Raw genomic sequence first — 23,864 nt, 5'->3', positions numbered from 1 at the left:
GCGCAGTTCATTTGCAATCCATTACGGCGCATTAGCCCCGTGTCAAAGAGGAACCCAAACACAATGCATCACTACCGAGCCGAGACCCCTGCACTGTACACGCGAGCCAAGAGCGTCTGCACACAAGCTGTTCTGTTAGCTTACGTGACCGCGCTGCGATAGGAATGTTTGACATGTTTGTGTTTTATCAGGGTGTACATACAGTATACGTGTACATATACAGTATATACACATATATCGCTGTGTAATAGGAGGAAAAAGGAACAAAAACCCTCCGTAGACAGGAAATCTCTGATGCTCAAGAAGGCAACCCGGTGCATTAAGAGCCAGGGGGGTGTAAACTTTTGAACAGGATGATCGGTGTAAATTTTGTCTTCTGGGAGACGTGTGAGTATCTTATTTAGCGTCTGAAGGGCGGTACTAAATGAAAAAGAAGAGATCTTTAAACAAAATAACAATTTACACTGATTATCCTGTTCAAAAGTTTACACCCCCGCTTTTTTTTTTTTTTTTTTTAACTCAGTGCTTAATACAAAGTGATATTGAGATCAACAGTTGGAATCCGTACTATTAAAGACATAGATAGAGATTTTTCATCAGCAGTATAAGAACCCGACAGACCGCACAACTGGAGCTCGAACCTGCTCGGCTTTTCCCGCCGCTTAAACAAAATGGCCGCACTCATATCTCAAGCAAATCCACAAAATTACATCTTTTCACGCCCGCATGGTTTTTCCCGCTTACTCCGAGTACTCTGGCGGGCAACCTTTAATGAAATAAACGTCAGAAATACAGTGGAGCGAGAAGGAAACTGGAGAAGTATTAGAGAGGGAAAGAAAAACCACGGAATTACCGCCCATGACTTCACACATCACGTTAAAAACGTGCCAGACTTCCACGGCAGGAAGTGCTGCAGCTCCACGCCTCGTACTGCACGAACAGTGCGGTAATGTGTTTTATCCTCTAAACATTAAAAACGTAACAGAGAAGGGAATGAAAGAAGATGACATGTTTTTGAAAAATTGAATCGATTTTAAAAAGAAGATGGCATAAATCCACCACCACCGCATTGTTGAATTCTGGATTCTGATTGGTCAGAAGGTGTTCGTTATCGTTTCTATGGTCACAGCTCATTCACGGGCATACGTAAGGCATACACTCTGCATAAACGTATTTAAAATGGCGTGTTGTCGTTTAACAAAGAAAACCAGTCGATATTGTTTTGTGTAAAGAGATTAAGAAGCCACTTCGCGTTTTGTGAAGCTCGACAACCTTTTGCCGCACAGCTATATTCCTTGGTCTTACCCATTGTCATGAATGTCTAAGGGAATGTGTTACCTCGTATTTATACCCCTGTGAAACAGGAAGTCAGGGTTTTAAATATCAATACTTCAAATATAGTTTTCTCATATGGATTCATAGGGGTGCCAATAATTGTTGCACACCTATATTTAACAAAGATATTTTTATTTTTTATTTTTTTTATGAACACGTGTCATGTTTGAAATTGTTTGATATCCACGAGAGCCGAATAAGTGTGTGAATATTTTGAACAAAAGATCAAAAGGTTCAACAATAAAGACAGTTTTTCACAGCATTCTTTGGTCATATTGGCCAAGGGTGCCAATATTAATGGAGAGCACTGTATGTATATATAAGATATACGATATTTAAGAGGGTGTTCACACAGATTAAGATTCTAATTCTAAAGATCAACCAAACACTAGGTTTTTGGTTTGAGAGTGTATGCATATTTAATCAGCCTCATTTGCATAAATACCCGTATAGTGCAGAAGTTGTGATTGTTAAAGTGCGTCAGCTGTGCGTTGGCGAGAGTAACCTGCGATATCTATTATTTGTAAGAGAGTAAATAAAGAATGCATGTAGAAGATGAAGAGTGAGTTGAGGAAGGAATAAATGATGCATCCGTCTCGTTGGCGTTGTGGTTGGGATTTGTTTCCGTGTGGAGGTCGGGAATGTTCAGGCGTCCTGATGGAAGCCGCTGGTGGCTGCGCGAGTGTGTTTCGCCAACAGCACCATTTGCTGCGAGAGCACGCGATAAACATGACCATATGGGCCTTGGTTGGCCCTTTCAGGCCACTGTACACACACACACCACACACACACACACACACACTGTACACTCACTGTACACACATACTGTACACACTCTGTACACACACACACACACATACTGTACACACTCTGTACACACACACACATACTGTACACGCTCTGTACACACACACATACTGTACACTCACTGTACACACACATACTGTACACTCTCTATACACACACCACACACACAAATACTGTACACACTCTACACACACACACATACTGTACACTCACTGTACACACACTGTACACACACACATACTGTACACACTGTACACACACACATACTGTACACTCACTGTACACAGACTGCACACACACATACTGTACACACTCTGTACACACACACACACACACATACTGTACACTCACTGTACACACATCCATACTGTACACACACTGTACACACACACACACACACACTGTACACTCACTGTAGACACACTATACACACTCTGCACACACACACTGTACACACATTTCTTCATTTATTAACATTTTCTGCACTATATTTTTCGAAATATTTATTTTAGAATATATGTACATTTTTGATATTGGCCAATGTTTGTTAATTTTTAATAATAATAATTCTTGACCTATTTTTAAGGATATTTTGAAATATAAATATTATATTTGTCTATGATGGTGATAATATTTCCTTCAAAGTATATGTTAATATACAGTATGAACTGTGTACAGTCAATCAAATACACCAGCTGGCAGTGTGTGTGTGTGTCTGTGTGTGTGTGTGTGTGTGTGTGTGTGTGTTTAAGTGTGTGCCTGCATGCTCCATGGCTTTAGGGCTTTCTGGGGCTTTCCATAAACACACACTGCACTGCTCCTTCAGATGGTACAGCGTCACACTGCGCTCCCTGCGCCCCTGCGTGAGCCTAATTAAAGCAATTAATCAGCTGAATTAAGCAGATTTCACCCCCCCTACTGCCCCCCTCCCCCCCCCAGGGGCCTTCAGAGTGACCACAGCAAGCAGAAATGCTAACTCCAAACACGCTCATTGAGCTCGTGCTTTGAAGTCAAGATGGTAAACGTGCGTTTGTCCATGTGTTCGATTTCAACAGACACGCGGTCCCATTTCATAGGCAGCGTTTTTCTCCATGGCTTGTAGCCACAACCTGTAGAATATTTTAGCCCCGCCCCTAAAATGTTCCAATAAAACCCTTGGAACATAATCAGTGATTCATAAACGTAAACATAAGCGCAGGCTTGTGAGTTCTCACTCAGAAATACGCAGTCTTCTATCTTTTTCCCCCTAATGTGAACGACAGATTAGCCAACTGACATATGAGTCTGGAACGATCGAACGGTTGAAGGCCCCGCCCCTTCTTCCCCCATCTTACATCAGTAAATCACACTTCTTCTCCTCTCGATTTTCCCGCTTTCTGTCAATTAAACGGAGGACGGGAAATAAAATCTATCAGCGTATGCTTAATGTAAGGCAAGCTAACATTAGTCCCAGTATATATTTGACATCAATTCGCTATTTATTATTTATTAAGGATAAAAAGCTCATCCAAAAAAGTGAACCTGTTGAACATGCTTTAACCAATTAAACTTTCACACGGGGCTTCGGAAACTTTTGACCGCCAGTGTAAATAGACATTCAGTCAGAAGGCCAGTCTCTGGTCAGTCACCGTGGATGTTCGTTTCTACGGAGTGCATAAACTAGCGTTGACGGCCATCTTGCCTTTATATCGCTTTATCTCTCAGACGCATGCAACAGAGTTCTAATCAGTGCTGCGGTACAGCCCCGAGCTCCCTGTAGCACCATGGACAATATTAAACCACAGCGGTGCTGGGCTTATCTCACCGAGCGCCTGTTCGTGCTTTAAAGGGAACATCGGCTTGAGGAGGCGCAAGCAACAGGAACACGGAGGAAGAGAAAGAGAAGAGGGTGAGGAAGACGGTGTGAGAACGAATTAACACCTAAAACAGCAGCAGCCTATTAAGTCTGCGGAGAAAGCAGACAGAGAGAGCGGGCGAGAAGGATTAAAAAATAAATAAAAGGAGATGCATGACGGTAAAGAAATCTCGAAGGAGCTTGGCATGATATCGAGAACGTGGGATGAAAGTGCAGCGAAACACAGAAACGACAGAATAACCGGCCATGTTAGCCCACCGTGGACCCTCTTCTTTCTTCTCCTCCTCCTCCTCTTCTCTCTCTCTCTCTCGCTTTCTAGCTGCTGCAGGACAAGAGATGACGTGGACACTCGGTGAATTGATAATCGTCGAAAGCAAGGAAGACTGGGGGAGACAGAGTGTGGGGGTGAAAGAGAGAGGATGAAGAAGAAAGAGAGAGAGAGAGAGAGAGAGAGAGAGAGAGAGAGAGAGAGAGAGAGGGAGGTGGTTTGACGCATCCAGACTGCAACCATTGGCTTTTTTTTTCTACATTGGGGATCAGAAAAAGAGCTGCAGAGAGGCACTACACTGAATACAGGATGCATTCATCCTCCTCCACCCCTGCCTCTCTCCACATCTCTCACTCTCTCTCTCTCTCTATGCATCCATCCATAGAGGCATATCTGAGCTCACAAAGACTAACAACTCATTCATCTTGCTCTCTCAAACACACACACACACACACATCCAGTGCACGTCTCGATATGCGGATGACTTTTGAATGTTATATGACGTAGCGGTGTTGTGATCTAATACGATGTGTCTCGGTATTGTACAGATTGAAATTGAACTTGAAGTATTAGCTACGAGCCCCCTTACCGTGACCTGACGGACACAAAGGTCATGCGTCCTTCACTTCTACTTACGTTACTAGCTAATATTTGCAGAAAAATATCAGTTCGTGTCTATGAAGTAATGGCAGACAAGCACGAGCTAACGTCAGTGACTTTTACGAGGATGAAATAAAAGCTTTGAGCGGAATTGAGTACTGAAATGTGGTGTTGGTATGCTGGTAAATGTGTCTTCTTCATTTTTTTGCATTTTTGAGTTGTTTACATTATGTTTACAGATGTATAAGTGATAGCGTTACGATTAACAACATGTACACGATCACATTTAACAACTCGAGCGTGTACGGTTTTTCTAATTCGTTTTGCTGGATAAAGTGATCCAGAAACGCTGCTTGGCTTTTGACCTTCATGGCTTTTTTGTCCTCAAAGGCCGTTAGATGCCGAACATGATGAAAAGAAGGCTGATACATTCCAGTCCCATAGGAAGTACATGTGCTTTTCTAATAGTGATATGGGAATTGAGAGTAGTGTAATATATTCCGTTATCTGGAAAATAAACTTGACAAAAAGGTCAATATGATGTCTGGAATATACAGGCTTAGGAACAATGACCCTGCGAGTAGGTAGCCTGGAATACATGAGACTGGGAAAATGAGGAACTGGGAACAGCATGTCCTAGGAATATATGCGCATGGAAACATAGGGCCTTGGGAATAGGGTGCCTTAAATATTGTGTATGGGCCTGGGGACATAGGGCCCTGAGAGAACAGGGCCCTGGGAATATAGATCCTTGGAACATAGGGCCCTGGGAATATAGATCCTATATAGAGAGCCACAGAGCCTTGGAACACAGGGGCCTGGGAATATAGATCCTATATAGAGAGCCACAGAGACTTGGAACATAGGAGTCTGGGAATATAGATCCTATATAGAGAGCCACAGAGACTTGGAACATAGGAGCCTGGGAATATAGATCCTATATAGAGAGCCACAGAGCCTTGGAACATAGGGGCCTGGGAATATAGATCCTATATAGTGAGCCACAGAGACTTGGAACATAGGGGCCTGGGAATATAGATCCTATATAGAGAGCCACAGAGCCTTGGAACATAGGGGCCTGGGAATATAGATCGTATATAGAGAGCCAAAGAGCCTTGGAACATAGGGCTCTGGGAATATAGATCCTATATAGAGAGCCACAGAGCCTTGGAACATAGGGGCCTGGGAATATAGATCCTATATAGAGAGCCACAGAGCCTTGGAACATAGGGGCCTGGGAATATAGATCCTATATAGAGAGCCACAGAGCCTTGGAACATAGGGCTCTGGGAATATAGATCCTATATAGAGAGCCACAGAGCCTTGGAACATAGGGCTCTGGGAATATAGATCCTATATAGAGAGCCACAGAGCCTTGGAACATAGGAGCCTGGGAATATAGATCCTATATAGAGAGCCACAGAGCCTTGGAACATAGGGCTCTGGGAATATAGATCCTATATAGAGAGCCACAGAGCCTTGGAACATAGGGCCCTGGGAATATAGATCCTATATAGAGAGCCACAGAGCCTTGGAACATAGGGCCCTGGGAATATAGATCCTATATAGAGAGCCACAGAGCCTTGGAACATAGGAGCCTGGGAATATAGATCCTATATAGAGAGCCACAGAGCCTTGGAACATAGGGCTCTGGGAATATAGATCCTATATAGAGAGCCACAGAGCCTTGGAACATAGGGCCCTGGGAATATAGATCCTATATAGAGAGCCACAGAGCCTTGGAACATAGGGCCCTGGGAATATAGATCCTATATAGAGAGCCACAGAGCCTTGGAACATAGGGGCCTGGGAATATAGATCCTATATAGAGAGCCACAGAGCCTTGGAACATAGGGGCCTGGGAATTTAGAGCCCTGGAACATAGGGTCTATAGGTCTATATAGAGAGAACCTTAGAATATAGGGTCATGGGTATATAGAGCCTTGTAAGAAAGAGCCCCTGGGAGTATAGAGCCTTGGTACATAGGATTCTGAGAATATACAGCCTTGAAAGGAGCCCTAGGAGTATAGCACCTTGGAACGTAAGGTTTCTGAGAATATACAGCCTTGGAATGTAAGGTTCCAAGAATACAGAACCTTGGAATATAGGGGCCTGTAAATACAGAACCTTGGAACATAGGGTCCTGGGAGTGTAGAGTCTTAGAACAAAGGGAATATAGAGTCTTGAAGGCCCTTTAGAACATAAGGCAAACAGGTCCATGGAAATGAAGAGCCCAAGGAACATGGAGACTTGGAAACATAAAGCCATAGGAATGTAAGGCTTTGGGAACATTGTAATCTTTGGGGACATTGGGCCTCGGAAACACTGGGTCCTGAGTATATGGGACATTGGTATTACAGCAACCTTGGAACATAAAGCCTAGGAACATAGGATGGTTGGAATCTCGGATGCACCGAAATTTCGGCCATAAGAGGAAAAAAGATATGCCGCCACTCCCCCGCCCTGCCCCTCAGTGCTCAGTGCTCAGATTTCACTCTCGATCTAGCCGACGGTTATCGTTGCATTACAACATCACTAGAGCCGCGATTTAAAGCGCATTACTTTGACGCGGAGAAAAAGCAGCGTGCGCGGGAAACGATGCAGGCAGAGCCGGAGGTGATGAATGCATCTGCTGAAGGATCGACGCGCCGCACAGAGCAAAGTGTGCTAGAGAAACGGGTGTGTACAAGTGATGAGGAATTGATTCAATTCAAAAAAAGGCTAAGATTAATACAATTATACAAAAAAAAACCCTCCAGTCTCTGTTTTCGGCCCAGAAGCTTCCTTTCGGTGCATCGCTACTCGGAATATAAGGCCCTTGGGAACACAGAGTTCTGTAACTGGCAAAACTTGTACAATGGAAGATTTGGAAGCTTTTCACACAGCGATGTTCACCCAAACTGACCTTTACATCTGAGCCAGTGTTAGATCACACTAAAGCACAGAAACGACTCGTGGTCCTTTCTCTGCAGAGGGTTCGGTTAAAGCAGTAGCTCTGTGGAGAGCACACACACACACACACATACTCAGGACAGTAAGGGGAATACCTGAGCAAACTCTCTGCATCAATAGTGAGCACACACACACACATCATTATTCTGCCTTCAGAAATTCACCACAGTTGCATGAAGTGTGTAAATATTGACGTTAGGAAAAAACCCATTCATTTTAGGACAGCGCCTCCAGGAATAAACCAGTATCATAACGTGAGTAATTTTAATATCACTTCTGGAATTATTACTGCAAAAGTAATGCCATACGTAGGTGACGCTGACGTCATTATTATATACTGTACGTACGATATTGCATTAATTTAAAAAAAAAAAAAAAAGGTAAGGGTGGTTTTTATTTATTTATTTATTTATTTATTTATATTTTTTTCGAGAAGCAAAATATGATCATTTTGACCGTCATGCGGAATTAAAATGTGTGCAAGTAGGTTAAATCATTATTCTTTAGGGGAATGCGTCTTAAAGTCGGCCATCTTGAAATGAACTGCTTTGGGCGTGCCTTGTATGTAACGACCAATCACAGGCCAGGTTGTGCAGCATGTTCGTCTGCTTCCTATACACATGACACTCGTTTATAACTCAAGGCGAGAAGTTACAGCTACTTCGTTTACTGTCGAAGCTGTGAACAGCCATGTTGAGGTGATGTCACGCGCCGAACTCGGAGGAACTCGGCGCTGAGGAGGAACTCGTCGTCTTGAGTTCCCGAATTCAAGTGGCGTGTTTTTTTTCCTGGTTGGAGGGATAGTTGGGATTACGAGTTACAACGTCTTGTCGGACGCAGCGTTAAATGTGTAGGAGGGTAAATTGGGGCGTGTCGTATGCGTACGAGTGGGTGGGAGCGTGTTTCGACATCGCCGATGCTGAATCATCAGCTTGATCATTTTCAAGACAGAGGCTCATGAATTCTCAGGTCGAACCGAATGTAACCGCTCCCGGAAGTAGATCCGGCGTTCACGTCTGCCGTCCTTTCCCCTTCGGTGAATAAGCTTTTCTATCAGGTCGGTCTTGTCTGCTGTTTTAAGTGAATAAATCAGAAAGGTGTAGTAGTATAGTACATATAGCTCAGCTACAGCCTATGTGTGTGTGTGTGTGTGTGTGTGTGGAGCAGTGTGTGCTAAATTGTAACGCAGCACGAGAAGCGCCGGCGCTGTGAACGAAATCAAATTAGTGTCTACTCGGTGTGTTGGCATGGCTGACCAGTGTGTGTGTTAATGAGTGCTGCCACGCTGCAGAGTGAAGTACAAAGCGTACGCCGCGGTCTACACACACACACACACACTCACACACACACACACACACACACACACTCACACACCACCACCACCACCGAGGAGTGTGAACGCACCCCCTGTGAACCATGTGCTGTCTGAGCAACCTGGGTGAGAGTGTGACTCTAGTGTGTGTGTGTGTGTGTGTGTGTGTGTGTGTGTGTGTGTGTGTGTGTGCCACACTGTACATCTATTCAGTACTGCACTCACTGTCTAGCAGAAATGTAAATATTTCAGACTGAACATATAGAGGATGAAAGAAAACCATTTTTTATTCTGTTTAAGAAGATTTTAAAAAACCATTTCCTTTATCCCCCCCACACACCCCCCCCCACCCCCCCCCCCCCCCCCCCCCAAGTGTTTACAAAGCCATTTATTTTAAAATAAAAGACCCTTTTTGCGAGGATGAGAACCGGACCCAAATTTTTACCCCAAACCCGATTCTTACATCTTGTGCCGTCCCGACAGACTTCCGGTCGTTCCGATACGTTCGTGTGTGCCTTCATAAGTGACCTCCGGTGCTTACGGGCTTCAGAACGCCGCAGCGTTTGCGCTGACACAGATACACACCAGCTGTTTTTAGAACGTTTCCCCGCCGGCCAAAACCCTCACGCCTCCCTCGATCCTGTACTCTCCCGCGACGTTCGCCCTGCGTCGTGTCTCTCTTCCGTCTCTCTGTTTGTCCACGGATCCTTTCTCTCCCGTCCCCTCGTCATCGTTCTCCTCTTCCTGCGTTAAACACTCCGTGCGTCTCGTTTATCCTGACCGTCGTTTCATCCGAAGTTTGTTTGGAAACTAGGGTAGATGATTGTTGTCCTCTTCGTGCCACCATGGTGTCGGGGTTTAATCTCAAACCGTTCTTTCCACAGGTTTTCCACAGGTTTTCACCCGACAACCGCGAACGCTGGTGGTGAGGAATTAAGAGGCGGACTGATAACTGCACGTCACGACTGATAATCACTAAAGGGAACTGAATTTACTTCCAAGGCGGCTGAGATCATTTCACTACAGCGCAGACGTTTCCACGATCGCACAGGGATTTGAAAACGTGACTAATTAATTACGTGTACGTCGTTATCGTCCAGCACTGGTAATAAACGTCTTACTTAACTACTGTATATAGGAGATACGGCACTGTTTCCTGAAGGCTCCAGAACCTTCTGAACGCCACGGTTTGTGTACGGGTTTCTCTTCTGAGAGTTGGAGGTAATAAATCAGTCCGTTCGACTGTGCTCGATTTTGCTGCAGGGGAAAAGTTTATTTATTTATTTATTTATTTATTTGTAGAAAGCGACATGAATCGGCGAAATCGCGATCGCACGGAATTGCGATGTTTGTTGGTAAACGAGACGTTTTAGCCGTACTCACGAATCCGAGATGGCTTTGCCTCGAATGCGCGTCGTGATGACGTCACGTGACGCGTCCCGGCCCGAATCTGCGTAAAATCGGATGTCATTTTGAAAAACCTCCGAGTGTTGCGGAGTTTGTTTGCTTTCGCGTTAATTCCTGCGATCGCAAAGTGGCGAAATCCCGGAGGGACCGAGTAAGGATGATTTTTTTGGTCCGGTAGCGCGTTTCGTTTACCAACACAGCCAACGTATTTGTAGCTGTCCTATGAGTTCCTCCTGTTCTGTCCTCCTATTGGTGGACCGTAGACGAGATTTGAGTCGGATGTTTCTCACACTGCCGGAATTTTTTTTGTCGGCGGTCGCAACGGCACTAAATCGCTCGTCGCGTTACGTGTTTTTAAGCGCGTATGTCAAAATCGTCCACCGACGAATTAAGCCGTATGATCGATGTGTGAAGATCCTGATAGGTTCCTGAAAAGGTTCTTCTCATCAGAGCGTCTGCGTTCTCGGAATAAAGAACAGAGTTCGGTAAACTAGCTTCTTGAAGTTCGGCTTGTAAAATTCTGGTTATTTTCACACCGGTTATTAATACTCTCACACAGACGATGATGTAATGGTTTGGCTGGAAACGTAGGCCTTGGTTTGCAATCCAGCTGGTGGTGAGAAGACTGAGCCCTGAACCTCAGCTGGGAAATTGCTCCGTAATCCTTTCATTTTGTGTCTCTGCCCTCTCCGCCTCCTCTCTCTGGCTCCGCCGTGCCGTTCCCTTCTTTCCTCCGTCACGTTCTCGCTCGGCTGAGCTGACCTCGTTCCTCTGAGCTGACGGGGAGCCTCGGCGAGAGAGATTTAAGAGAGCAGAATCTCTCCTACTCCCACTGCTCGTAGAGCCATGTTCGTATTTCCGACGCGGACCTGATCTGGGTGAGAAAGAAAGAACGAGGCAGCGTGGATGAAAAAGTAATGATGGAGCGATTGAGGGATGAGTGCGGGGGTGCGACCCCTTTTAGCGACGGCATCAAAGCGGACGCCCGGGGAATCTGTGATCTTCACAGGGTCGACAAGAACAGGGCGGAAAAGGTGTGTACGTGTAAGTGCGTGTGAGAGAGACGGCTCCGGAAAGCACGACAGAACACGCAGAGCCGCTTTATGATACACAACACGTTCAGTCCTGATTCCTCGGCTTATTGACGCGAACGTGCAACAATATAATCATAATAAAACGTTAGGAGATGATGATGATGATGATGATGATGATGATGATATGTACGGAATAAAACACTCCATGTTATGCCGTTATGGGGAAGTAATCAACGTTACGGTGTGATGAAGCGGAGTTGATTCTTCTCCTATAACAGGAAGTGATTTACTCCTCTTGAACCATGGCAACAAAGCTTAAAGAACTCCTAAAAGAAGGAATCGATTCTGAACAGCTGAAACGACTCGCTAGTGATTCCAGACTTTACTTCCTGTACTAACCTACGTAGGTTTGTAACAAAAAGCCCCGCCTCTCGTCTTCATCGGCTGCACGCTGACAGCGGTAGACCAATCACGACAGACTGGGACGTCTGACCAATCAGAGCAGAGTATGCTCTCTGAAAGGAGTAGTTTAGAATGAATCATTTAGAACGGATCATTTAACGAGTCATTTGTGACACTGCGGGGAAAAAGGTAACGCTGCCGTTTAAATGACGAGCACGTTAAAGTGTTTTTTGAGCTCGGATGCACGTAAATCTATCGTATGAGAGCTTTAAAACAAAAATAGGTGCGTTTCAGATGCATAATAGGTGCGCTTTAATATAAACCAGAGCTGCCGTTACAGAAAATGACTCTGACCAATCAGAATCGAGCGTTTTACATAAAATCGGCACATACTTCACACACACGCAGCGTATTCCTAACCTCTGGTTTTGGGTAGGTGTGTCGTGCCAATGCTTCATAATTTACCGACACCATTTGTAGAGATTAATAACAGGTGATTATTAAGACGAATGCAGCAATTACAGCTGTTCTCCCTGCTGTTGTTGCTGATATTAATAACGGCCGTGTTAACCGTGTCGTAGTCGGCAGGAGTGCTCCAGAAATAATGCTGGAAATTAGACAGAAATTTATTTATTTATTTATTTATTTATTTATTTATTTATAAGGTTGTCTTTTTCGATGTCGGCCAATTACAAGCATCTCAAAAAAAAAAAAAATAACATTGAAAGAGGTCTCGGTGTTCACTTTTACGCCCTCACATCGCTACCTTTGACAAAATAGTGGGGGGTACTTTTGTCTAATGAATCTGGGATAAAAAATCTAATAAATTGGGAAGAAAACCTCCCGCTAATGCTAATACTAGAGAGTTTTAAATGATGATCCTTTCATTTTTGAAAGGATTCGTCGTTTCATCATTTAAAACTCTCTAGTATTAGCATTAGCGGCTTCTTGAAGAGGTTTCCCCACTAATCTGAGCAGCTTCAGCAGTTCTATATTAATAACAGGTGATTATTAAGATGAATACAGCAATCATGGCGGTTCGCTCCTGCTATATTTCAATAACAGCCCCATTAACCATGGCGTAGACAGCAGGCGTGTATATTTTAGGATTATTTAGCTCTCAGAGTCTCTCTCTCTCTCTCTCTCACTCTCACTCACTCTCACTCTCTCTCTCTCTCTCTCTCTCCCTCTCTCTCTCACTCACTCTCTCTCACTCTCTCTCACTCTCACTCTCTCTCTCACTCTCTCTCACTCTCACCCTCTCTCACTCTCTCTCACTCTCTCTCTCACCCTCTCTCACTCTCTCTCACGCTCTCTCACTCTCACTCTCACTCACGCTCTCTCTCTCACTCTCTCTCTCACTCTCTCTCACTCTCTCTGTCACTCTCTCACTCTCACTCTCTCTCACTCTCTCACTCTCACCCTCTCTCTCACTCTTTCTCTCACTCTCACACTCTCTCTCTCTCACGCTCTCTCTCTCACTCACTCTCACTCTCTCACGCTCTCTCGCTCTCTCACTCTCTCTCACCCTCTCTCACTCTCACTCACTCTCACATTCTCTCTCTTACTCTCTCTCACTCTCTCACTCTCTCTCTCTCTCACTCTCTCTCACTCTCACTCTCTCACTCTCTCACCCTCTCTCACTCTCACTCACTCTCTCACACCCTCTCTCTCACTCTCTGTCTCACCCTCTCTCACTCTCTCACTCTCTCTCTCACTCTCTCTCTCTCACTCTCTCTCTCTCTCTCACTCTCTCTCTCTCTCTCTCTCTCTCAGCCCAAAGGGATCAGAGAGTCGAATTGAATTCATCGATCATCGATCGAAATCTTTGAGATGTTAACAAGTGTTTTAGTTGTAAATACATTCAAGGTTATTTATAATAATAGTAATAATAATAATAATAATAATAATAATAATAATAATAGTAATAATATTAATAATAATGGTATGTTTTTGCTTCTATAGCAGCAGTGTCTTTCATCCTCATGGAAGATGCGCTGTATGATTGATTACGATGTAAACGTGTGATCTTTGCTACGGCAAGGAGATGTTTATTTAACGTTTAAGGGAAGGAGTCTCCAGTGTCAGCGTTTCGTAACAGTCTGAGGTAAAGCCGTGAGTTTACACTTTGAGGTTTCTCTGTAACGCGACAGTTTATTTTTCCCGATTATGTTCTATATATCATTTAATATGAATACAAAACCGTAATCGATATGGGCGAATAATCAGTCGTGCCTCGCCTATCGTTTTCGATTCCTTCAAGCAGTCAAATGAGTCGTAAAATGGAACGTAAAAGTTCTGCTGGAAGGAAGGGGAAAAAAAGAGAAAAATCTACATTCGAGATTGTAACGCAGATCGAGAAAGTACTTCAGAACACCACACTCTCACAGGACAGGTGAGTGACGGATCAGTCGTCCCGAACCACCGCACCGACCTCCAAGACAACCTCCGAGACGCAAAGAATCATCACTTATTACTTAAGAATTTACTACTTCCTCTTCCTCAAACACCTTCACTCCTGGAGCAGACCTCCACGGTTTAACCAAGCCGTTATTAATATCAGCAGCTGTAATTGCTGCATTGATCTCAGTAATAATAAAATAATAATAAACAAAAACCACCTTTCCAGAGGTCGAGGACACTTTACTGCAGATTACAGTAATACATAAACAATGAACTAAGTAAGTTATTGAAAGTTCATCATTTTTTAGTTATTTTGAGTTATTTGAGATATTTGATGAAGTGGCTTCTAGCCAAGATGAAAAGACTGGCTTTAGTAAATCCTTGGACGTGGGCTTGTCTGACTTTCCTCCTCGTTCTCTACTCTCACAGCTTTCGAACTGTGTTTATGGATCTGTCGCATGGACAACGTGAAACGTTCAAACTAATTAAAGTGTACATTTCAGCAGGATAGGCCCCGCCCACAATAACGGTTCTGGTCGTTACACATCCAAACACAGGAGTAATAGCGTACTAATCAATCATATAATCAATCATTCTAATCAATCATTCTAATCAATCATACTAATAATCATTCTAATCAATCATACTAATCAATCATTCTAATCAATCATTCTAATCAATCATTCTAATCAATCATTCTAATCAATCATACTAATAATCATTCTAATCAATCATTCTAATCAATCATACTAATCAATCATATAATCAATCATTCTAATCAATCATTCTAATCAATCATACTAATCAATCATATAATCAATCATTCTAATCAATCATACTAATAATCATTCTAATCAATCATTCTAATCAATCATACTAATAATCATTCTAATAATCATTCTAATCAATCATACTAATAATCATTCTAATCAAAAAGTCTAAAAATGGTAGCTAATGAAGGAGAAACCCCTCGGTGTCGTGCTGTTATAGGAAAGTGATGAGTGATGAGGTGGTGCGATGAAGAGGAGTTACATCATGTCCTGAAATGGGTTTATTCCTCCTACACCACAGTTACAGTTTTATTTTTATTCATTTAAAAAAAAGAAAAAGACACTTTGTACTTTTTTATCCATTTATAGTTACGTTAACGCCGTGGAAACACGTTCGTTCCTGTTCTCACGTACGTTGTAGCAGCTATAAAGAGTCATTCCTTCGCCAGCGTCTCTTTCTCTCTCTCTCTCTCTCTCTCTCTCTCGAAGTGAATAAGACAAAAAAATCTTTTTTTTAAAAAACGCCGCACGATCAGAGCGTGAAAACTCCTCCGAAAACTTCACTCCAGCTCTGACCGACGCTGGAGACGTCTGCTATAAACATTCTCCTTACAGACAACATATTTACAGACGTTTTAAAAATAAATAAATAAATAAATAAATAAATAAATAAATAAATAAATAATAATTTTTTTGGAATCCGTTTATCTGTATACGTCCCTGGGAACGAGCAGTTACCATGGAAACGGGAACGTATCAGAATGAGCGCGTGAACATACACCTGTGATTTGCGGCTGCGCTTCGGTCGGAGCTGCTGCTGTAGGAAACGAATCAACACCTTCTGACCAATCCGAATCCAGAATTCAGCAGTGCTGTGGTGTAATAAACGGGGAAAGAAAGTGTGTGTGTGTGTGTGTGTGTGTGTGTGTGTAACATATCAGGTGTTAGTCTCACAGGTTCAGTGAACATCTCTTCCCCATCCTCTGCGTTTTTCACCCTGATTCTCTCAGGTGTCTCTCTCTTCTCTCTCTCTCTCTCTCTCTCTCTCTCTCTCTCTTGCTCCCTCACACACACACGCACACACGCACACACTGATCGTCCTAAATGGTAGCCATGGAAACCCGTCCCCCGCTGCTGTTTGGCTGGTGAATTTCTTCATTTCGCCCACCTGCTGCAGAGAGAGACGGAGTCCAGCTTCGGAGAGAGAGAAAAAGAAACGGACACGTGTGCAATTAAACACACACACACACACACACACACACACAACACACACACATGTGTGTGTGCGTATATATATATATATATATATATATATATAGGCTGCAGGTTCCGGTAGGAATTGCCCACCCTCAGAACTTATCTGATTTCTCCACACAGTTGTCTGAATTGTGCCGGAAGCTTTGAACATGAACGTTAACGCTCGATGATTGCAGTTTGACTTGACAGATTTTTCATGTTTATTAAAACTTCATCTCAATATCACAAAGCAGCTCAATCACCGGTTTTATTCCCGGTGTGGGGATAATCGCATCAATACCATCCCCTCACGATGCACGATTCTCCAGCTTTTTATTTCACGCCGCCGTTGGATTCTGGAATCTGCTCGGGTCAGGAGCCGTCGATTCGTTTTCTAGAACGGCAGCTGTTCAAATCACAGGTTTATACAGTGTTAATGCACTCGCATCGTTTCGGTAGCCATTTTCAGCCAGTTGTCGAGCGGGCGCTGCACGTAGTACAAAAAAAACCCCACCGATGTCATTTGAAAACAACGGCAAAAATCGAATACGAAGCTTCGGTGCTTTAAGGCGATGTTTCCTGACGTGAGAAGGTCTCCGAGAAAGAGAGGGGGGACGAGACGTCGGTGAAAGAACGACTGTTTATAGACCGTTCGTTTCCAGTGAGAGCTGGCAATTTGAAAAATTTGAAATTTGTACAACGTAAAGATGGCTTTAACGGAAAATTACAGACAAAGAAGAATTTTGTATATCAAAGCGCACCTATTATGGATCTGAAACGGGCCTAATTTTGTTTTAAAGGTCTCATACGATAGATTTCCGTGCATCCGAGGTCTAAAAACACTTTAACGTGCTCATCATTGCAGCGTTACCTTTTTTCCCCACAGTGTCACAAACGACTCGTTCAACGATCTAAAGGATTCGTTCGAAACTCCTGCTATCAGAGAGCATCCTCTGCTCTGATTGGTCAGACGTCCCAGTCTGTCGTGATTGGTCTGTCAGCGAGCGGCTGATGAAGACCAGACGCGGGGTTTTTTTTGTTACGAACCTACGTAGGTTAGTACAGGAAGTAAAGTCTGGAATCACTAACGAGTCGATTCAGCTGTTCAGAATCGATTCCTTCTTTTAGGAGTCGATGACTCCGTTTGTCGTGCGCTTTGATTTTTGAAACTTTGCCGACGTTTTACATTCACAAACAGCTACGTATATAACACACTGCATGAAAGGGAATATCTGAAAAAACCATCATAGGTGCACTTTAAGTCGTTAATACAGAGAAATCAGCTAACAAGGAAATGAGGTCGGTTTCGAATTCCGAATAAAAGTCCTCAGACTCAAACGAACCGTACATAGAACGTCGCATAAAGTTAAAAATCGCTAACGTGAGTAATCGTTCGAGAGCCACGACAACGATAACAAGCTGCTTACGTTTGTAGACGAAGCTGTCTGAGAGTTCGTCTGCCGTGTCGTTGTTGTTGTTGTTTTCAAGCTGAACGGCTTCGGAAACTATGCCACCATTTCCAGTAAGGGAGCATAGTGAGCGTCGACGCGCCCTGGTTTTTGCGGTGCATTGTGGGAACGTTCCAGCGCACTGGAAGGATTTCGCGATTGACACAGAATTTAAAATGGCCGCCGCGCTAATCGGCGCCCTGACGACTGAACTAAGGAGCCGATTTGTCCTGATTCTTCCTTCGACAACGATGCTTGGGATTTAAATAAAAGGAATGCTATAACATAATGAATAGAGTCATCTTTACTCCTAAAAAACAAAACAAAACAAAAAAAATCCATCCGTTTCTTTTCTCTTTTGAAAGCCAGACATGTTTGTTTGGCATCGTGCTCATTTAAATGAATCATTTGATTAGCCTACCTGCTGTGACAGGGCTAAACCATTCTAACATTTTTACGTAGGGGGGAGGGGGATATGCGTGTGAGAGTGTAGAGAGAACACATTTATTGTATATTTATTTATGTATTTATTAGAACTAGTCTATACGCTATCACCTTAGCGACGACGTGATTTAATATAGAACCCTTCAGTAGGCTTGAGAACCGTGTGCAAGGAAAAGAAGTGGTACGGTCCGTGTGGGTCCCCGTCTGTTTCAGGGGTCTTGGAATCTTCCTAATCTTCTGTCTCATTATGGCATAGAGGAAAGGACCAACACACACACACTATAAGAACTGCACACACACATATCCAGGGAGTGAGAGTGAAACACACACACACACACACACACACACACACACACACATATCCCGAGCTCGATCTCATATGAGTGGGCTTCAGCATTGATTCGTTCTTGAGCCCAAGGGATGACATCATTGTGTGTAGCCGTGCGTGGGCGGGCTCCTCTTCCCTGTCCGTCTCTGATTACTCATGCCGTGATTGGTTGATTTAGCAGCGATCCCAGCGCAGTGGGGTCCTGGAGGATTCTGGGAATTTTTTCTCTTTTTTTTTGGTACTCCCTACAGCTGCAGCGGTTATCAAAGAAACGTATGAGGGGGGGAAAAGGAGGGACTGAGGAAGAGTGTGTGTTACTGCAATGTGTACATACACACACACACACACACACACACACACACACATTAAGATTGGATATATTTAATCCTCACAGAGGCACGGTTCCATAATAAAGGCGGTGACTTTTTAGTTAGTGTTCATTTTCCGAAGACTGAAACATGACAGAGTTTATTTATTTATGTATTTATTTATTTATTTGTTTGTTTGTTTGTTTGTTTGCGGTGTGGGGGGGGGGGGGGTTTGTATGGAAATGCAAAAGCGCCACAATTAAAGGAGCTGTTCGTCTAAAATGAAATGCACACAGTGTTCCCCTGTAGATTTCGTCTTGAGTTACGGGTTGATGTAGCTAACGAGTACAGGAAGCTGATTCGCGTTGAACGCAGTATAAACAAAAGCACTGCGTCAGCGAGCGAGCACCGACGCACTTGGCTTGTCCAGCTTGTCCGAGACTTCCTGTTTCTCTGGATATTTGGTTTAACGACACCGAACTCTTACTACACCTACTGTTCTTACTGAAGGACACTGCAGGTACTTCCTGTATTCTTCAACGAAGCTGTTCTGTTCGTTATCTTTCCCTTCGTGTCAATTCTGTCCAGCTGCGTTAAGAACTGGCCGTATGATGATTTAAAAAAAAGTTCATTATTTTGTTTACTGGGTGTAATAGAATAGGTTAACATGCTGTTTACACATTATTTTCCCACATTATCGCAGTACCCAGTGTGTCTGAAACGCTCCGATTGACTTCCGGTTTCTCCAAAGCTCCACCTTCTGAAAAGTCCAGAGCGCTCTGATTGGCCGGCTGACCCATCGCGTTGTGATTGGATAAAAACCTCAAGCGTGTGTCGGAAATGTAACATCCATCCATCCATCCGTCTTTTATACCGCTTATCCTACAGGATCGTGGGGAACCTGCGGCCTATCCCAGGGAGCATCGGGCACAAGGTGGGGTACACCCCGGACGGGGCTCCAGTCCGTCACAGGGCACGTTGGAAATATAACATCCCTTACCATAATCGTGAGCTTCGGCTTCCAAGTCTCCGAAAGCAATTATAAGCACAGTTAATAACGTCGTCGGTTTTAGCGTATCCGTTCGAGTCGGATTCTGAAAACGCGCGCAACCGAGCAGGTCGATCGGAACCGACACTGGGTGCGCGACTTGAGCAGAACGTTTCCACAGTGTTCAGTTTTTTATTTTGTGACTCTCTTACCTTTGAGATACGATGTTAGAACGGTTTAATTTGCCTTCTTCACCGTAACAGCGTTATGTCCTGACGCGACAATAAAATACAGCTGACTTAACGAAACGTGTTAAAAAAAAAAAAAATGACGGCGGCATTATTGACCGATATTTCAGATCGTCACGTAGACGCTTTTCGGAAGTGATATCCGGACTTGGATCAAGGCGTCTTAGGCCTTAGGTCTGGAGCGGTGCTCCCTCTTAGATAGAATAAATCCCTTTGTGCGAGACTACGAGCTTTGTGACTTTGCAGATCTTATTACACATTAAAGGAAAAGGAAAACATAAAAAAGCGTCATGCTTTGTGACCCCTTTAGTAGCGGATGGTCATATATAGTCATATAAGCGTTTGAACTGTACTCTCTTTCTCTCTCTCTCTCTCTTAACAGGAACCTTCAAAGGACTGTGCAAGCAGATCGATCACTTCCCGGAAGACGCCGATTACAAAGCAGACGCCTCCGAATACTTCTTACGTGAGTGCCGTTCCTGTTACTTTGACGAGCTCAGGGTTCGGGCTCTGACGCAAGGTGACTACGGAAATAGGCGATACTACTGTAGATGCAAGCATTCGTGCACAAGCGAACTGTTCACGAGACATGAAGTACATTTATTCCATGTTTATAGCCCGGTCAGAGTGTGTTCGTGGTGTATCGGTGGCAGATTTTGAGCTCCGTTTGTCAAAACGACACATGGTGGTACTGATAAAGTCAGATCATTGCTAAACAAATGCGCGCTTTACGTATTTAAAACCCGATTTAGGTTTGTGTATAAAAAAAAATACCAATTTTTTATTTTTTATTTTAAACCTCCTGAGGTGAGGTCTGAGGAGAAACAAGTAGCTAATCGATTTGATTTGAGTTTCTTGTATCTGTAGCTTTATCATTTTATAAAAGTCGTGTTTGCAGTTTTCCGCATCCCCTGTTAGCTAGGTAGCTAGCTTGTATCTCTCCAGAGGCAGCATAGCATTGCTTTATACTGTATTTTTCCAATACAAGCTACCTAGATGCCTGGAACGTCGTTTGCTAAACTTTAACGTTAGCTACTTAGACAACAGGCTAGTTCTAGACATTAAAATTTGTTTGTTTATATACGTGTCAAGGAACGTTAACCAACCGGCTAGCTACCTAGCTAGCTAACGAGCTGACGCTAGCAAACAAAGACGTCTATGGTTTATATAGCCTACCTTATGGAGCTTAGTTTTCTGAGCAGTTTAGCAGTACTACTAGAACGTGAACAAGCATTCTTTTTTTTTTTTTTGCTTAAAAACATAAAACCAAAACAAAAAAAAAGAACCCGCACAGTAGCTCCACCCTACAAAGTAAGCTCCACCCAATATGTCATGAAATCCAGCGAATCCGATGCAAGCGTAGAAGTCTTTAATGGATAAACGAGTCATTAAAAAAAAAAAACAAAGACAGGAAAAGAACCCAAAAAAATACTAGAACAACTAAAACAAAGGATTAGACTACGGCAAGACAGGGAGGGCAAGGCGGGGAAAAATCACCATGACAACCAAAACGTCTCGCAGTGCAAATACAACAATATGCTGTATAGTAACTATACAATACAAACACAATGCTTGGCGACTAAGGAGGGAAAATGCAGAACTTAAATAGGATAACTAATTAGGGGCACATGGTGCGTTCGAGTCATGTCGGAAAGATCGTATTCACAAGTTTCCGAGTTGGGGGGCGTGTCATTAAGAAAACATGCTGGAATCAATGGATGCAGCGTCTGTAGTTGACGGTAAATTTTTACAACAAAACAAGCAAATCTCCTGAACAAAATACGATAGCGTTGTACAATTCGCACGTTTGCGTCACACCTCCAGGGTCGGGGGTCAGATTCCCGCCGCTGCCCTGTGTGTGCGGAGTTTGCATGTTCTCCCCGTGCTGCGGGGGTTTCCTCCGGGTACTCCGGTTTCCTCCCCCAGTCCAAAGACCTGCATGGTAGGATGATTGGCGTGTCCAGAGTGTCCGTAGCGTATGAATGTGTGTGTGATTGTGCCCTGCGATGGATTGGTACCCCGTCCAGGGTGTACCCCGCCTCGTACCCTGCCGATGCTCCCTGGGACAGGCTCCAGGTTCCCCCAGGTACAGAAAATGGATGGAAAGATGTACAATTATGATGTGATATGTAACGATAAAGTTTACAGCGGCGTCATAAATTGTTTACAAACATAAAAAAGCTAAACGCACATGATGGGCATTCTTTGTTCTTCGTTTTCTAGAAGTAGAGTTAAAAGACCTTGCTGTATTATTTTTTTGTTGTAATTAATTAAGAGACGGTACGCCGCCATCTTGAACTAGTCACCAAAGTGACTTCAGTACGCACCTGACCTCGTAATTACGACTCCCCATCTCTTAATACGAACTTCGCAGGGGGACTTGAACGCACAGCCCCGAAGTACAAACACAGGAAGTGAGGCAGACAACGTAGGAAGAAATTCAAAACAATGTGAGTGAGGGTGCCCTCTGCTGGTCTGGGGGGGGGATGACATGGTGAACATGACACACTGGCTGTTCGAACCGGTGAACAGTTTTGATTAGCGACTTTGCGAGCCCGGATGATTTCTGAACGGGATTTACGAGGTCTGCGTCTTTCACGTGCGTTTGTACCTGCTTCAGTGCAAAATTTCTCGGTTGGTGCCGTATTGAGACTCGACTCGGCTGCGTAGCGATCTACGAGATGACGAGCGCGATGGTGTCGACGGTGGTATTAGGATCAGGGAGCGTGCGGAAGACGATCTGTTTGAGCAGAGAGTGTGCACGTGAGGAGGTGAGAGAGCTGAACAGACTGATGGACTAAAGCGCCGCTGCACCGCTCCCTTTAAATAGAGATGAAACAAAGCCTAAATCCCAATGCACCGCTATCAACAGCATTGTGACGCACGGTATTGTGGGTCATGCAAGAAACAGTTAACCAAGATTTCTATTTGACCTTGGATGTCATTGACGCTCGGGTTAATTCTAAAGATTAATATGCCGCTTCTTCAGGGTGGATTTTCCCTTTAAATCGTTCATATTCTTGTGATTATTCTTCGTAAAGCACCCACAACTCTCTAATGTTATTGGGGATGTTCGGATGTGTTTTCAGACATTTCTAACGTTTTATGACATATATATATAACGATTTCTTTTCTTAATGATGCAGTGGCTTTAGAGAAGCCCTGAATATTTGGGTCACATCCTCTGATTCTGTCCCCGTTTACTCGGTAGAACATCTGTCCTGTTTTTAATTCCTCACTCCCTTATATGGGCATTGTTTCCTGTTCCTGTTCTATTATCCTCACCTGTTGCTTGTTATCTCTGATTTCTTCAGTTTGTCTAGTCTTAGATCATGAACCCAGCAGCACAAATACAAATAACTACTTTTCCTGAGTTGTTTAAACGAGTCGTATGTTTATTTATTTATTTTCTGCAACGAGTTTATCCGTGCGCCGCGATGCGACGCGGATCGACTCCGCCGTGACGCGGCCGTACGTTTATCCGCGCGAGTTTCCGTCCTTTTTTTAAAAATCTTTCTGACAGTAAGCTGTTTCTGCTTTCCGCTCTCGCTGCAGTAATGACGCAATTACTGAAAACACGCCGAGAATTTCTTTTCTTTTCTCTTTTTTTTTTTTTACACAAAAATAACCTCCGCTGATTAAGGCTTTCTAAAGCGAAAACGTTGCAAAACGTCCCACTGAGCATCTAATTCTAATCTTGATGGTTATTAAAATCTCAT

General features: G+C 43.7%; 1 protein-coding gene across 1 annotated transcript in view; it reads left to right on the top strand.

Annotated features, from left to right (window-relative positions):
• LOC128603437 (voltage-dependent calcium channel gamma-2 subunit-like) overlaps positions 1 to 23,864 on the top strand; it is a 57,503-nt gene that overhangs the window by 20,857 nt on the left and 12,782 nt on the right. The window contains exon 2 of the mRNA XM_053617868.1: positions 20,528 to 20,611. Within this exon, the coding sequence (XP_053473843.1) occupies positions 20,528 to 20,611 (84 nt within the window). The remainder of the gene's footprint in view (positions 1 to 20,527; positions 20,612 to 23,864) is intronic.

This window comes from Ictalurus furcatus, chromosome 2, assembly GCF_023375685.1.
Source record: "Ictalurus furcatus strain D&B chromosome 2, Billie_1.0, whole genome shotgun sequence".
NCBI classification, from domain to species: Eukaryota; Metazoa; Chordata; class Actinopteri; order Siluriformes; family Ictaluridae; genus Ictalurus; species Ictalurus furcatus.
The sequence above is the reverse complement of the archived record's forward strand: the minus strand, read 5'-3'. Positions and strand labels throughout refer to the sequence as shown.